At 34.4% G+C, this 17,190-nt stretch overlaps 1 protein-coding gene across 2 annotated transcripts; it reads right to left on the bottom strand.

Moving 5' to 3' along the window:
* Positions 1-34: 34 nt before the first annotated feature.
* LOC128236466 (tuftelin-interacting protein 11-like) lies at positions 35-17,100 on the bottom strand. 2 transcript variants are annotated; one of them, XM_052951335.1, is made up of 17 exons: positions 17,002-17,100; positions 13,895-14,007; positions 13,181-13,323; positions 12,698-12,828; positions 12,165-12,222; positions 9,623-9,838; positions 9,009-9,156; positions 8,275-8,440; positions 6,315-6,437; positions 5,576-5,723; positions 4,984-5,168; positions 4,135-4,331; positions 3,314-3,532; positions 2,733-2,939; positions 1,493-1,671; positions 1,153-1,215; positions 35-584 (listed from the first exon to the last, which is right to left on the bottom strand). In XM_052951335.1, the coding sequence occupies exons 2-17, from the start codon at positions 13,998-14,000 to the stop codon at positions 393-395; spliced, it is 2,481 nt and encodes an 826-aa protein (XP_052807295.1). In that variant the 5' UTR covers positions 14,001-14,007; positions 17,002-17,100; the 3' UTR covers positions 35-392. The 2 variants fall into 2 exon arrangements, with proteins under 2 accessions (XP_052807295.1, XP_052807296.1); XM_052951336.1 differs by having other exon boundaries at positions 13,895-14,010; positions 17,002-17,098.
* Positions 17,101-17,190: the final 90 nt, after the last annotated feature.

The following is a 17,190-nucleotide window of genomic DNA, read 5'->3' as shown; positions in this document are numbered from 1 at the left end:
AAAATTTGATGACATATAGAAAACAACATTTTTAATTTTTGGCAGTCATTTATTTATCTGCAATTTTATATGTCTCTACATACAGTACTTGAACTGAGGCATGTTTAATTGTTTACTATACACAACTTTACCTTTATATTTTTCTCAAAGGCCAAACGAAAATTGATCAAAATAAAATGATACAGTTTTAATAGTAATAACAGAGAATACATTTGAAAAATCTGTTACTTTTTACTTTGCTCCTTTTACTGACAATGTTTGGTATTTCTGGCCTGAAATTCACAGCTCAAAATGACAACAAATCATACATTAATTTTGTTCAGCTTATTTCTTTACTTCGTATCATAACTCCTTTAGACATTAATGATAACTCCTCTAAATATATTCAGTGTTCATCGTTTGACAGTTTTAGCAGTGTCTATAAGCTTTTGTAGTGAGACCGGCACATATGAGCCCATCGCTTCATCCATCATGAACACGACACTACGATCAAAGTAAACGAGCACGGAACCGCAGCGATACACCTGCTTTGCCTCATGGGTCTTCCCAGGAACCGGCACGAAGATCAGGTTATTCTCTTCTGCCTATAACGTGGTATGGAAATATTTATAAAAGATAGCACATTTCAGCAAAAAAAAGAAGATAAGACATTAAAGTTAGGAATTTATTAGATGTATACCGGTACTCTCAAATCTATAAATACTGTGGCAAGTACATCTCATTAAGAAGGACTTAATACTTGGGACTGATTTCTCAAAACTACCGAAGTTTTTAAAACACGATTAAGCTAAGCTCACTAATTTTATTTTCCTATAATTTGGGAAATACTAATTTGTTTGGATTTTTTTACTGTTTATTGAAGTTATCTGTCTGATAATCAGTTTAAACTATGTTTTATATACCAAAATCAGGTTTAAGTCAGAAATTTTGTTTGATTAAATGAGCTACTTAAGTCTGTTAAGCTAAAAGAAGTTTTGAGAAATCAGGGCAAGAAGATCTAGGCATTTTAAATTATTACCACTTAAAAATAAACTTAAAAGACAGCACTTCCTTCAAAGGCTTCAACAACACAAAATGTACTTTCAACCATGAAGCATGAGCTTTGACGAGAACAAAAAGATGAAATATAGATAATGACCAAAAACTGTTTACCTTTCTTTCGACTAATTCCCTGAAGCTGGCAGGATAGGTGGAGGAAGATGTCCGTAAACTTGGCTGAAAAGTTGCAACATAAAACTGGTTGATTGTTCAGAACCTTTGTGGCAGACTAATATTTCTATTTATGCTAATAGTTCAAGAGAAATTTGAGTATCGGTAATAGCATTTTAATACCATCTTGCTCAATAACAACCAGAATTACACAAAAATGACAATACTTTGTCTATCTGGCATTCGGACATTTCTTACAACGGGTATGAAAACAGTAAAAATCACCATATGAGGCAAATATTTTTATTTGAAAAAACAACAACAAGCCTTGACACATATCTACCTCTGGTTGAGTGGGAGTCTGTGGTATGGAGGATGCAGGTGATCCGGAGAGAGTGGTTGTTGGCTCCGCAATGTTACGGCGCTCGTTGTGTGTGAAGTATGCCATGTTCTCCTTCACGCCCGGCTGGAAATGGCCCGACACAGCTCGGTTCATCATGTCCAGGGCTTTGGTAAACATCTCTGTGAATACATACAAACTGGTATGTAGGGTCCAGTAAGGATTCATTGGTCTGAACACTTATATTTCATAATAATAATGTAATTAGGTTAACAATTATTTTAGAACACATATAATTTTGAATTTAATGATCATTCTGTATAAATATGTTATTAAACAGAATCATCATATCCAGGTGGCTGTTTCATAAAGTTTTTTAGTCATAAATTATCTTTATCTTAAGTCTGTATAATCGTTATAAAATGGCAATACGGTATATCAATTTAGTCCTAAACTTTGTGTTTCTTTTTAAAGTTTAATTAACTCAAATATGTAGCAAAATAATGAAACTATGGTACTAAGATGATTTCAATTCATGACAAGATCTTTATTGAAATGGCCCCAATAGGTTTGGTAAAGTTCTCTGTGAAAAATAATGTATAAAAATAGGGGTTTAACACAAACATCCACAGCAAAGTGAAACTGATTTATTTAGTATATCATTATGCAGATTCAACATGTTAAACTGAAATGCAATAAAAAATCAAATGTTTTCATCTGGTCCCATTATTAACAAGTGTGCATCAGTAAATGGTATGTTTGAAAATTCATGTCCATATTTTCACTTATTTAACTTAAGCTTTTTAGATTTTATCACTTTTGTTCTTACACTGGTAGAAAATTATATATATATTCATCTGATTATAGAATGTTTTAAGCATAACAATTCTGACATCTGATTATAGACTGTTTAAACCAGAACAGCTTTGATTTTATTAAACATAAATAGTATATACTATAGCTTAATTGCGAATGTTCACCTTTAGAAATATTTCCAATAAAAGTCTCAAAGCTCTTTAAGTGGAGAAAATTGCTCATTTTATACCAGAACAAATACGGTGAAATTGCTTGATCCTGTTATAGGACACTAACAATTGTTCGAGAAATTGAGGCCTGAAACTCAATTTTGTTTATCTTGTAATCACTCTACCATATATTTTAAGTACAAGATGCACACAAATTTAAGAACTACCAACAGCTTTTTATCCAGTTTGAAAACAAGTTTGTATTTTTTTTCACTCACCTTTAATCACTGGATGTGTAAGATACTGTTCTGTGAAGACCGATTTCCACCCGAGATACCACTTTGTGACCTCGTCGTAATTTGGCATGTTGCCAAGCCAAGTACAGAGAACCTGCAACCAGCGGGAGAAGAAGCACTTCTCAAACAACGGGACCATATAACGCAGTGAGATCAAGTCAGACCAGGATAAAACCCATTGGAGAGGCTCTGAAATAAGCAACATGTATTTGAAATTTTAGATGGAAATAAGATAAATGAATGAAATGAGTGTCGTATATATCCTTACTGATAATTTATAAAAATATATTTGTGAAGACATTCACAAGTTTCTTTGATATTTACAAGTATTGTAATATAAGTTTTCTTTCTTGATGCCAAAAGATGAAGCAATTGATATTTGTGTTCCAAATTTGATTCAGATCAGTGGCTAATTCATGAGACTTCTGACAATGAGCACCAATACCAGTTTTTACACATCAAATGGACTTGAATTTGGTGCTATACTTTAAAACCCTTTTCCCACAATTATGTGCTAATAACCAATTTCATTAACTGTAAGAACATACAGAGTTCATACATACCCAGTGTTTGCTGGTGGGGATTGATAGGAAACTCCTGCAGACACAACTCCAGTTTGGGAAGAATGTACTTCCTCATAAACACCTCCATATGGCCCTCCCGCCACACACCATGCCACGGTTTCAGGATCACCTTCGCAGAGCTGTCTGACGGGTGCCAGTTGATGAGCGCGTTCCCAAGTTTCTGACGTATCGGAGCATAACATGGCTCTAGTTTGTCCTCTGTAATGGGAGGTGTGATGAAATATTTACATATCTTAAGAAAAATCAAACATTGCCTCGGTACATGTATGTACAGATTCATAATGAATTACTTTGATCATTTATCAGGTTCATTTCAAAACTTTTTGAGTCATAGCGATGGGACTTGGTACAAGTAGAGTGATGACATTGTCGTGCTGTATGAAAGAAGGACGGCCATGATTAACAATGCGTATATTTACACGAAAAATAATTATTCATCAAATTCAAAATCTAGTATTTTTCTTCAATGAGTATATTGGTTATTTAGGACTAGGAAAGATTATCAACAACGTAAGTAGGAAAAAATTATTGTTGATGATTGTAACATATATCATAAGTGAAAGGACGTTAGCTAATATTGATGTAATTACCCTTCATGGGTCTTGCAGGTAATACAATATGAAATGTCAAGTTTTTTATACAAAGGCTAGACAACTCACATAAAGTGTATGTTAAATGCCCATCTTAGGGTGAAAAACAGCTAGACACCCTTTAAAATAGTGAAAAAAGTGAGTAAACAAGGCTTTTCTTCTGCCCTTTTAGATCAATTTAGTTTCTTAAAAGTTAAGGATAGTTCTTACTCATAAGAGGAAGCCATGGATGTAGCCAGGAGTGTATGGGGACCGTGTCAGTGAGTGGGTTCCAGGCCTCTACCTCTGCCAGCAGGCGCGGCAGGACAAGCTGGTCTTGAATATTCTCCATAACCCATGTGGGTAAAACTGGCATCCATGTTTCAAGCAATTCGATCACAGGGTCGCATTCCCGTACACGCCACTGACTAGATAACAACAAAGTATTGTTATAATCAATAACAGTTGAAAAGGTTATCTTTGATGTCTCCATAACCCAAAATACTATTACTGACAGCCATGTTTTCAGTATATGTAGTTCAATCACAGAGTCACAATCTTCCACATGCCACTGACTGAAGATAATAACTACAAATTTTATCTTGTGCCGCATGATCTTAAGGTTGCTGTGACCTTGACCTTGAAGGTTGGGACACAGGTCTTGTGTTTTGAATGAGTCAAAAATGGCACAGGCTGACTGACGGACAGAAGTAATTATGCCTGTGAATCCTATATAGCCCCAATCTTTACTTTGTGTATCGGGGGTATAAAAACATAATACCAGTATTTATGTCATAAAGGATGCAAAAACTTGGTCTCACTCAAACATTCCATTAACATTAACAAATGGTCACTTTTTCTTAATTTAACAGAACAACATTACTCAAATATCTATAACAGTTCATATTGTGGACATAATGGAAATTACAATTATGAAATGGTAGTCAACAGCCTCACAAATGCTGCCTATGAACACAACACTTTTCAATATGACACAATTGCTATGAAAATACTTTGATTTTTTTCCCTTCGAATAATAGATGACCTAAGAAAGAACGTAAGGATCTAGTCAACACGTACAGTATTGCTGTGCGAATGTGCGGCAGCCAGACATCCCAGATGAGTCGCTGGTAGACGTCCATGTTGTTCTGTCCCTGCACATACACATGGTTGGGGTCACCCAGCATATACTGCCACTCCTTCACCACGGAAATGCCATAACCAGGGTCACGCATTGGGACCCAGCTCTTGAAGTACTCGTTCATCTGTAAAATGACAGGTAGGGCAACTGTTACTTTACAGGAACAAAAGCACATTGGATATTACTAGACTCACATTCATAAATACTTTCATCTTATCTTATTGTAAAAACAAGCTTTTCTTTCAAGTGATTTCATATCTAAAAATTTTAATAACAATTACATTACCTCTATACGAAAGAGATGCAAATGTCAATGTAAATCTTGATTCGTTGAGATGATTAAGAGTATTTAAACAATAGTGACAGAGCCTTCTTCTACAAAACCATTTAGTCACTGTTAACATATTTTCCTTTTAAGAAAAGAGTGTAATTAACAAATGAATAGTCCAACATGTTGCAATAAATTACAACAGATCAATTTCTTAAATTAAAAAACTGACATGCTAGACTACAGTATAAGCTAGTACATACAATAGGGAACACCAGTGCAACGGCCAATGTTTCCAGTTCATACATCTTGTACTCGCTGTAGAAATCGTTCTGCAGGATTCGGAATATTGCCATACACTCATCCAGGGTGACTGGGTTCTGACATCCCGGGTGTGTTCGCTCGTTGACACTGAAACATACCAGTACTATAAGCATATTTATGTAGTTGAACTATGAAAGCATTTATTGTTGATGTATGACTTTTTCACTGCAAATACAGACATTCCAATATACTCTACTGCTTCAAGCTTTGAACAATTTCAAATGTGTCGAGCACAGATAAAAACATAGAAAATAGATGGTACATGCTTAAGACTTACAGTACAGATTATTAAAAAAAAGGTTTATGCTTATACACACAATCTAGAATTCCTCAAATCGGATGTCAACTGTCCATCATTAAATGTCACCATGACTGAAATCACTAGGGGTCATAAAGTGACCATGACCAATGTCCATACCAAGTTTAAAGACTTTACAACAAGTCAGACAAAAAGCAAGTTTTCGATTGGAAACAAAATTGTGATGATGCAGACAATAATGACACCTGACGAAGTAATCCCTATGCCATGCTAAATGCAGGTGTCAAAATAAAGATATTTTTTTTACTGGGTTATAAAATTACCACAGTCATCAATACAAGTTCTTCAACATTAAACTACTTTTGAACTTTTTTACTAACATATGTCATTTCTTTACTGTAAATACTTTGTGCACATACGTGTTGATGATATCAAGGATCTTGGAGAGGCGCTGTATTAGTTTCTCCTCCTGTTCAAGAACAGTGTCCAGTCGCTCTTTCTCATAACGCATGTTGACGATGTGATCCTTCTCATGGCGAAGTCTAAAAAGAAACCCACCACATTTTCAGATTTGATAAAGAAAGTGAAAAAAGTAACTTCAATGTTGATTTTTTATGACAGTGACTGTTGGTGTTATCGATCAGTAAAGAACATGTAGTACTTTTATGGTTAATAAGGATTTTCAGTGAAGTACACTTTACTCTTACAAATAAAATTAACATTGCACAAACATATTTTAACTCTCTCAATTGTAACTTTTATTTCAGAGCAAATATTAAATATCTCAGAGCACATATCAAATGCCTTAGTATAAAGATAAGACAGAGCAAAGTAAAACTCCTCCAACTTGCCGTGGAAATAAATTAGTAATAAATAGATAAATAACATCCCAAAAACAGCATCTACCGTAAATGACTGGGTATAAGACGATAGGGGGTATTAGACGCAGGGAAAAAAAAACTGTGAAAAATCCGAGAAAAAAACTTTTAATCTATGTTTTTGGTTAAAAGACGCATAGAAAAAAATGTCAAAATCGTCCGGCATTTTCAGCCACCATGTTTGTTGACAGTGACAAAAAATTTTTTTTTTCGTGAAAATGGCGATGGTTATCTTTAAAACCATACAACCATACTGTCGAGAATGAAAAGTTATGTTATGCAAAAAATATTTTGACAGTGCCCAACTTTGCTTTTTTATATGTAAGTTTGATTATTGTTTAATTCAATTTATTATTCAAAATAATATTGAATACCGTAATTCACAAGAGTTCGGACACCATAAATTAATTATTTTTTTCGCTCTCCGAATACATAGAAAATTATCATTTTTACATTTTATTTACATGTTTGTTTAACCTGCCTTTTTTCTTCATGTTTGCTTTTAACCACTTATTAATTTATCCGTAGTAATCAATGGTCATAAACTTATTTATTACGCCTATACGGTAAGTGTAAATCCTTCATGAAGTTAATTAAAACACCATGCACTGAACTGAATAAACACATTCTATCGGCTTCAGATCAAAGATTCACACTGTGTGACGTCACATAACTTACAGTTATACCCACGAGGATCTCGTGGAGAGCATGGACATTGCTATGCAGGATTAATGTATAACTGTAAGATTATTGCTTCATATAGTCTATAAGTGTGGTACAAGTTGGAAAGCTTATTGGCAGATCGTTTTACAAACATGCCATGTCGATGTTTTCTTAATCCCTTGATTGCCCTTGTTGTTTGTTTAATCATCAAATAAATATATCACACTTCCTTTTCACCAGGCAATAAATCGTTTAGGATGGGTAGTAACTAATTAAATTGTCACAGTGGTGTATACGGTTAGGTAATCTAGCCAGGCATTGTAAAGATAAAAATCAATAATCTTCGTCTGTGAAACTTGGTAACTATGAAAGTTCTAATTGATGTCCTTTGGGTGTTCGAAAATTAGGTACGCAAAATAAATTATTTTGGGAAACAATTATGGGTGTCCAAATATTTAGAGTGTCCGAACTCTTAGGTGAATTACGTTAACTTTAATCGAAAAATATTTTTGTTGAAATTATAAACGTCTTACGATATACCGTATCCCGATCTTCAACTGCCGTTTTAACCCGTATATACTCGATCAATATGACGCGAGTAACATCCCTTTCTACATAAATCTAAACAAACTCTCGGCTTGAAATTGACCTCAGAAAAAAAGTTCAAAAAATTGTTACTGGGTATTATACGCAGGCATTTTTTTGCATCAAAATCTGAGGGAAAAAAGTGCGTCTAATACCCAGTCATTTACGGTATTTATTCTTTTCACCGTCATATAAATTAACCAAAGTTTTTTCTGAAATCACTCTTCTACAGTATAAAGCCTTTCTTTCATACTTGCGGTCATTCTGTATGATATCTTCTTCACTCATATCGACCAGTAAATTGAGGTTATGCATCAGTTCGGGCATGCTGAATGCGTCTGTCCGACCTCGGCCGGTCTCCATAGGAGCTTCTGCATCGTCATCCGGCCTGTCATGACGCTGAGCAATCGTATGGTACCCTGCCATGTAGATAACATTACACTATTACACGTGCCACACTTATATAATAGAAAAGGAATTATTCATTGGAATCTGCTACACTTGTATGAATACAAGCATGTCAATTACTTTGTTTAGAGGTTGCACTAAAATGCCTTTATTGACAGGTAAAATGCCTTTATTGACAGGTAAAATGTCTTTATTTACAGGGTATCTTTAATACATGAGCACTGCAAGTGCATGAAAATGCAGTCTGAATTCATAATAAACAATTCTTGTATCATGTTATGTTTGTTTTTGTCAATACATTTACTCCCATACTGGAACGTTATCAAGTAGACGGAGCAAAACAGTTAAGAAACTAGCATGTGGATGAATTACAACCCTATTCCCTTATACCACATGCTAGTTATTGAACGTTGTCCTTGACAACATGGTACAAAACAGGGACGTTGCCTACTTCTGTGGTGATTGAAATTATACACATGCACTGAAGCGCTTGTGTATAATTTAAACGACTCGGGTTGTGAGTGCAGTAACTATTACTTGTGGCCAAAAAAGAATAGGATAAATCATTTGATCACCCACCTGTGAGCACTTTCTTTTCCTTCCCAGTCATATCAATGACCTTGACATTGGACATGTGACTTTTGAGCCCTTTCTTCTTGTTGCCGCCAGTATCAATGGCCTCCTGGGCCGTCTTGTACGTGTATTTTACCTTTTTCTTCCTTTTTCCCTATAAGAAAATGATTCAAATGACTGTAGATAATACAAACTAAGAAAGAAAGCATTATCTGTTAATTTAAAAACTCAACTTTTAACATTTTTTGGTTCATCAACAATATAAATATTAGCATCTTATAGCTACTGTAATGGTGGATTTTCAACAACTGTAAAACAATTTGTATTTTCTATTATAATTCAGTTGTCAAAAAAGGCTTTTTGGCTGAACAAGCCCATATTCTTACATAACTATTTGGTATAAAAAATTGTAACATGCCCTGCTATATGAAATTCTGAATTTGAATAAGCCCTGCAAACATTTTATCAATGCAGGGTAAGCGGGCTTGTGCTTATTTTGACCACTGAAAATTGCAATTGAATAAAAGATTTAGTCTAAATATTCTTTAAAACTTTTGCATTTTTGATGTTTAACTTGTTTATTGACCATTAAAATGTGTGAGCTTTCCTTAACAACATACTTCTGGTTCCTTTCTCCATTGTGACAGCTGTTCTTTAAACTCCGCCTCTTCCTTTGCCTCTAGATCCTCTGCAGGAAAGTCGATCAGTGAACGTTCCGACCGCTCTGTCCCGTGAAACGCAATTCCTGCCTTCTGCGTCTTCCTCTTTACAGCCTCCACTGGAGTTGTGATTCCCTGCTTATTTTTACCTAGACCTTTGCCAACCTCAAAACCCATCTGTAATGTGAATGGTGAAACACATCGGTTATAATTTCCAACTTGTTTTAACCAAGACCTTTCCCACTTCAAATGTTTAAACACATGGGTTGTAAAACAAGTAAAGATAACATTTTTTGTGTATAAGTACCATAAATAAAAACAAGAGGCCCAAAAGGGCCTATGCTTTACTGGCATGGCTTTTGTGGTCATTTTCAATCCAGAGCATGTACGTTTGAGTAATAGGCAACAAATATATAGTTCACTTTTAGTGTTTGGGTTAGCTGAAAACGCTGCACGTTCAACATCTGAGGACAGGAAGTGTTGTAAGCAGATTAGTTGCATGAACTATTTTAATATGTGCCAAGTAAAGTTAATCTGAAAGTAAAAAATATTTGCTTTCAAAACTGTACTCATTGTCAAAATTTCATTTCTGTAGCTTTAAAAATAAAGTCGGTCAAAGGTCAATCTCATTAAAATCAGATCCCCAATACACGCTTCACAACGTTACGCTAACGTAATGTAATGAAGTGAACGTCACGATATGATTTTAATGAGATTGGTCAAAGGTCAAAGTCAAGGACATCTGAGGACAACATTAATGCTTGTTTGCAAAACAGTTCACATGGTCAAAATTTCATTACTGTAGCTTTATAAAATAATAAGTAAGTCAAAAGGGGAGTGGCCAACTTTTATGATGCTCCACAACAAATATCAAAGGTATGGGCCTTGTGGTTTGAAACAAGAAGATTTTGAAAATATTTCTTAAATAAGACTCTATGAAAATTGTGACACCCAGGGCAGTGCCAGTTTTAACCCAAGGGGCTTAATTTGAACAACCATGGTAGTGGACCACTAAATAAAGCCTTGTTCAAAATAGCAAGGATTTGCATAGTGGTTTCAGACAAAAAGGTTTTTAACATTTCCCAATTTAAGGGGGGGAGGGGGGGAGTCCGTCCCTTACAAAGTAAAAGAGAACTCTTCCCTGGGCCTCCGCCAACGTCGCCGAGGTCATTTGCATTTGCCGCACTGGTCTCCGTGGGGGGGGGGGGGGGCAGTAATGACCCCAGGTGCATAATTTGAACAAACCTTCACAAGCAATTTTAACTTTACATGTAAACTTGGCTAAAAATAGACTTCGCTCATGTAGACTTGGCTAAAAATAGCATTTTTTATACTTTCAAGACCCATAATCCAGGCATGCATGGGCAGATCTGGCTGGTTTTCAAAAGGAACCAAGTTCTAATGGATATCCAAATACTGTACAAGTTTCATCGAGATACAATCAAAACTGAAGACTGTATCATGTTCATAAGCAATTGTTTACAGACGACCTGATTTTTTAATACTTTCAAGGCCCATAATCTAGGCATGCATGGTCGAATCTGGCTGGTTTTCGAAAAGGAACCGGGCTCTAATGGATATCTAAATACTGTACAATTTTCATCGAGATACAATCAAAGCTGAAGACTGTATCGTGTTCACAAGCTAGTGTTTACACAATAGCATTTTATTATACTATCAAGGGCCACAATCTAGGCATGCATGGGAGGATCTGGCTGGTTTTCGAAAGGAACCGAGCTCTAATGGATATCTAGATACTGTACAAGTTTCATCGAGATACAATCAAAACTGAAGACTGTATCGTATTCACAACCAATTGTTTACACAATAGCATTTTTTTATACTATCAAGGGCCATAATCTAGGCATGCATGGGCGGATCTGGCTGGTTTTCGAAAGGAACCGAGCTCTTATGGATATCTAGATACTGTACAAGTTTCATCGAGATACAATCAAAACTGAAGACTGTATCGTGTTCACAACCAATTGTTTACACAATAGCATTTTTTTATACTATCAAGGGCCATAATGTAGGCATGCATGGGCGGATCTGGCTGGTTTTCGAAAGGAACCGAGCTCTAATGGATATCTAGATACTGTACAAGTTTCATCGAGATACAATCAAAACTGAAGACTGTATCGTGTTCACAAGCAATTGTTTACAGACGCACGGATGCACATACTACGTACACATTACCATCGCATAAGCTCCTCTGGCCTTTGGCCAGTAGAGCTAAAAACCATTTGCATGCTCTTACTATCGAAAATGCTATTTATTATTATTTTCATGATGCCGCCTGGCCATAGAAAAAGTTAAACCTTATTAACACATTAAAAAAAAAAGAAGACACTAATACTTTAAACCAACAAGCTCTTACATATGTATATATACAGACAAAATCTCAATATTGTCACTATGAGTACATTTTAACACATGTACATCTTGAAAGCCACAATATAAATTCCGGATACAGAATACATCCATGTACATGTAACTCACTCACCTTCTGCATCAGCTTCATTCCTAATCCCTTTGTATGCTTCTCCCAATCACCTAGCCCCCTGAAGAGATAAATAATAAGATTTCTATAACAATCATACCTTACACTACAAACAATGACATTGAGAATTATGTGGAAATAATTTTACATAATAATTTGGCTTTAATAATTAAATAATAAGTAATTTAATCATTTTTTAGCATTAAGATACATTCACACAATGGAAGATTCTGAAACTGTGCAAATGTAACATAGTGCAAATGCAATATTGTTCAAGTTCTTATAAAAAAACATGGAAAGGAATTTGGCCACAAGTTATAAATTCCAACATCAGCTACATCCCTTTCAAAATCAGTAGTGGTCATCAATAAAAACGGATCATTTATGGCATAAAGTGATTACAGAAAACTATAAAAGATAAATGTACACATTTCATTCTTCAAATATGTGATTTTTTAAAGTCTTCAGTTCATTCAGGTTTTATCTGCTGACAAAAGAGCTTCTTTATGAAAATGGGCCAAGACCACCTTCCTTACTTTTCTCCAGTAGGGAACTTTGCCCGGCCCCGGCTTCCTCCGCTGCTCATCTTCTCTTTCTTAACACCGCTGTAACTGAGACGAGCAATGTCCCCAAGGTCAAAGTTTGCATCCCCATCTTCCTGAACATCCTGTTAACATAATGATAACTGCATATTAATTAACAGTATAGAGCACAACATATTCGCAAGGCCATAATCCAAGCATAACAACGTAACCTATTTGTGGTGCTGGTACAGAGATTTATTATTTATAATATAATTTTATTCATAGTTGTTACAAGATTTAAAGCCAATCAAAAATGAAAAAAGAATAACAGAGATTTGGGCTTGTACAAGCAAATTGATATCAATAAAATATCTCAATGTTTCTAACATAAAACATGACTTTGAAATTGTGAGTTAACCTTCATTTTCATTTGTTAACAGTTTAACAAAATGCCCTTTCAATGTTTGCCTATACCCAGAGGTAATTTGTACAGACCTCTTCTCCTGGCTTGAAAGTTTTGTCCCCCTGTTTGATACCGCCACTAACGAAGCCTATGGGGGCAGTGAAGTCAGATTTTTTCTTTCCCCGCGTACCAAAGCCGGGTCGTTCATCATCACTGTCCTCATCGGCCCAGATACCTGCGGTAACGTTTACATCTCAATATCTGAATACTATATTGTCTATTTATAGTTGATATAATTCTTATTCGTTTAAATGTTAGTTTTTGTCTGCAGACAAGCTTGTTATTTAAATTAAAATATAAATACAGTAAAACAAAATGGCAGCCAAGCACACCTCATTTATATGCATGAATTATTACGAAAACTTAAAACACCCATAACTTTCTTTTTTATGGATTTGAGCAATATTTCAGTTTCAAGTTCAGGTGAACACATGTTTAATTTAAGGATGAGAACAAATCATGCCTGCAGTTTCCTAAAATAAAGTTCTTTATGAGAGCCTATGAGAATGTGTCTCTTGTAAAGCTCGAATCCACCACTTCTGTGGGTGATATACCAGCTCCCAGACCACTAGATCACTCTCACTCTGTGGGTGACCTACAGGCTGACTGCTCATACACCACCTGCCCACCCTCACATATATTATTGGTAGAATTTATAGCAAATTTAAGAACCTGGATGGAAATCAAAACTTATACAAATGTGAATGGATTCAACAAAATTAAACAATGTTTGTCTGAACCCTTACCAAATGTTGCCTGATTTTTTGTTTGTCTCCTCCCTGTTCGGATATTGAAGGAGCTGTACACATCCTCATCAGTGATCTCAAACTTCTCAACTTCTGGGGACGACATTTCTATTCTGCTGAAAAGATTTGACATATTTTAGCCACTTGTATGATCATATATGTAAGACTGTGACTTAAGGATTTCTAATTATAATGACTAGGGCTGTTTCCTTCATCACTTTTACTTACTGTATTATACTATGCATAGGCGCACCTTTTTACCCCAGATTCTCGTCTAAAAAAATGCCTGCGTCCTTTCTAAGCTATTAGGATTTTATCAGCTTTTCTCAAGTCCATTTCAGGCCGAAAATGTCGGACCGGAGACGAACGCAGCAATGGTAAGTAATGGTAAAGTGTCAACCTAAGAGAACAATTGACGTAGGTAAAATCACTCAGTTAACATATGCATAAATATGTTGAATGTTTACTTTAAAATGATTTATTAATAGTATTAGTAATAAATTAAAAACAAACAAGAGTGCTTACTTTTTATAAAATGGACGCTACACACAAACACTCCATGTGAGTCAAGCACTTTAATTGGATTGAGTTATAACGTCAATGAAAAATCGGGATTGAAGGTTAATATCAATTATACGTTGTTCATGATTTAAACGTTTTGATATTTTACAAAATATTCTGTTGTATGTTTCTGTTTTAAAAATAATAATAAAGGAATGTGCATACCGCAAAGTAGCATTATTGTCACTATCAAATATTTTCAAATGTGAGAAGGTGTGAAAAACACCCGATGTTGGTCATTAGAAAAACATCAATAGAACAAACAATTGCGATGGTATGGTTGTTTGTTTGCACTTTTCCATGTGTTTTAATACCTAGCTGAGGGTGTTGACATTTTGAGAACATTCAAGCATACAATAAGACTTATATCATTGTTATTTACGATACACCATCAGAAGACGGCGAAGGCGAATTGGAGAAAAGCATCATCAGGATGACAGAATAAAACTGTTGTTTATTACCTGTGCTATTATTTGTGCTACTGTTATTTTTTGTGGGCATTGTATCAAATGTATAAATTTACTTGTTATAAACAAAGAAACACATATTAGTTTGCTATAAAATTTAATATCGCATGGTTTATATTGACCTTTGCCATTTTCACGATCCAAAAAAATAAATTGTCAAAAAAAATATGGCGGTTACTGGACTTATTGAAATATGTTAAATCACTAAAATACGAAGATAATTACCGAATTACACAAGACAGATATCGAAAAACTCATAATATTCAAACAAATATTTTGTTTTGGATTTAATATATGTTATAAATGCCTCACCAACCTAAATTTTTCGGCTCAGATTTTGACATTTTTCTGCTGCGTCCTATCTTTTGTATCAAGGGTTTTTACCCGTTTTCTCACCATTTTTTTTTTTATCTGCGTCCTATCTATGCTAGTGTTCTATACATAGTATAATATGGTATTTCAAAACTGATCAAGACCAGAACATTAAACATAGCGCATGTGAGTTTGGTTAGTGGTCACCAAGCCAGATAAGTGGGTTTTCTCCGGGTACTCCGGTTTCCCCCACAACACAAGACCACACTCTCGCGCAACATTGTGCCAACGAGAGTGATTAATATTTGTAATAGCTTCTTTCACAATCGTTGTAAAATTAAATAAAGTTTAAACTAATGATAGCCATTGGGAAAGGTTGATTTAAAAAAAATATAATTTTTTTTTATATGTAAACATAAATGTATAGAGAGAGAAAATTATGATATATTATAATTGCATAATACTATCAGGTATAGTTTGTTGTGTAAACATGCATGTTTATACATCAAAATGAGACTTGATACATGTTATCAGAAAAGCATCCAATTTGTAATTATCCTTTGATAATAAATGTATATGCTTTTTTTGATTATTTCAACATTTTAATGTATTGTTTGTAGTGAAACAAACGTAAAAGCACTTTTTTTTACATAACATTTCCTGGAATTTTTATCAGGAAATAACCCCATAAATCAATCATATTAATGACTAAGTGCAATTTCTTGCACAAAAACACAATAAAGCATCTATGTTTTTTGATGCAGTACTATTTCTTTAAGCAATAAACTATGTTCCTATCATTTATCTATGTTTTATTTTATTGATTTGTCAATGAATTTAGAAAAAACTTTAGTCCGGGCCAACTGCAATGTGTAACAGGGAGCACTCAACACGAGCATGATACTGAGTAAGAAAACAGACAGTATCATTATATGGATTATTTTCAATACAGCTTTCTATTTTTCACTATTAGATATGGTAAGCATATAATAAACTTCATTATCATAATACGAAACCATATGACAGAAAGTCATCTTTAAAAAATGGCTCTTTGTTTAAGTTGAATGGCCATTTAAAATGAAGTGTTTATATAATGTGAGATTAATAGTAACATGAAATAAGACTAATGGTTGAATGAGTATGAATCACGAAGCTGTGAATTTAAACATGCAGTTTAACTAAATTTTGTTCATTATCTAACTTATTTAAATGAAACTAATCTGTCTTTAGGGAGGTAATTACTGAGTGAAATACCTGTTGTTGTTTTTTTTCCTTTAATACATAACAGTGATATTAGTGGACTCCAAAGTTGGATTTCACTTCGGTTTCCATCAAATTGTTACAAATAAATGAGTTCATAGTGGATATATGAAGTGAAATACACTGAATTGTTTTTTTTCTAACGGCCTCTTAGACAGTGAATCAAAGCATGATTGTAACATATCAAACTGTTGGCTTAATGCCATCTTTATTTTTTGTGCTCCTACACATAGTCTTTACTTTCACTAATTTGATCTTTCATAAAGATACTTCATACATGATGTTCGGGGTCGTGAAGCACTAGAAAACTATATTTGGGTACAAATCTGTTAATTCATAATAGAATATATCGGAAATTTACTAAGTGATCTGTAACCTAGATAAACAAGAGCCCACCTATCGCGAAAATGCATTACTTTTTTACAAAAACGTCTACTTAAAGTCAAGCATGGATTAATACTGACTATCTGACAGACTATTAAATGACAATTATCATCTTTGACTTACTTTCACAACTACCAATCACTTCTTTGTTTTTGTTTCCTTTTAAAAGAAAAACACACATAATATTTAACGTTTTACAGCGGTTGTTTACACGGTTTTTACCAGAAAGAAAAGGTTACACACAACAAATAACTGTCCCACTTATTAGCGGATTTTTGAAACTGGAGCTATATGTTGTAAGAAACTGTAAAA

This window comes from Mya arenaria, chromosome 6 (genome assembly GCF_026914265.1).
Source record: "Mya arenaria isolate MELC-2E11 chromosome 6, ASM2691426v1".
Lineage (NCBI taxonomy): Eukaryota > Metazoa > Mollusca > Bivalvia > Myida > Myidae > Mya > Mya arenaria.
The sequence above is the reverse complement of the archived record's forward strand: the minus strand, read 5'-3'. Positions and strand labels throughout refer to the sequence as shown.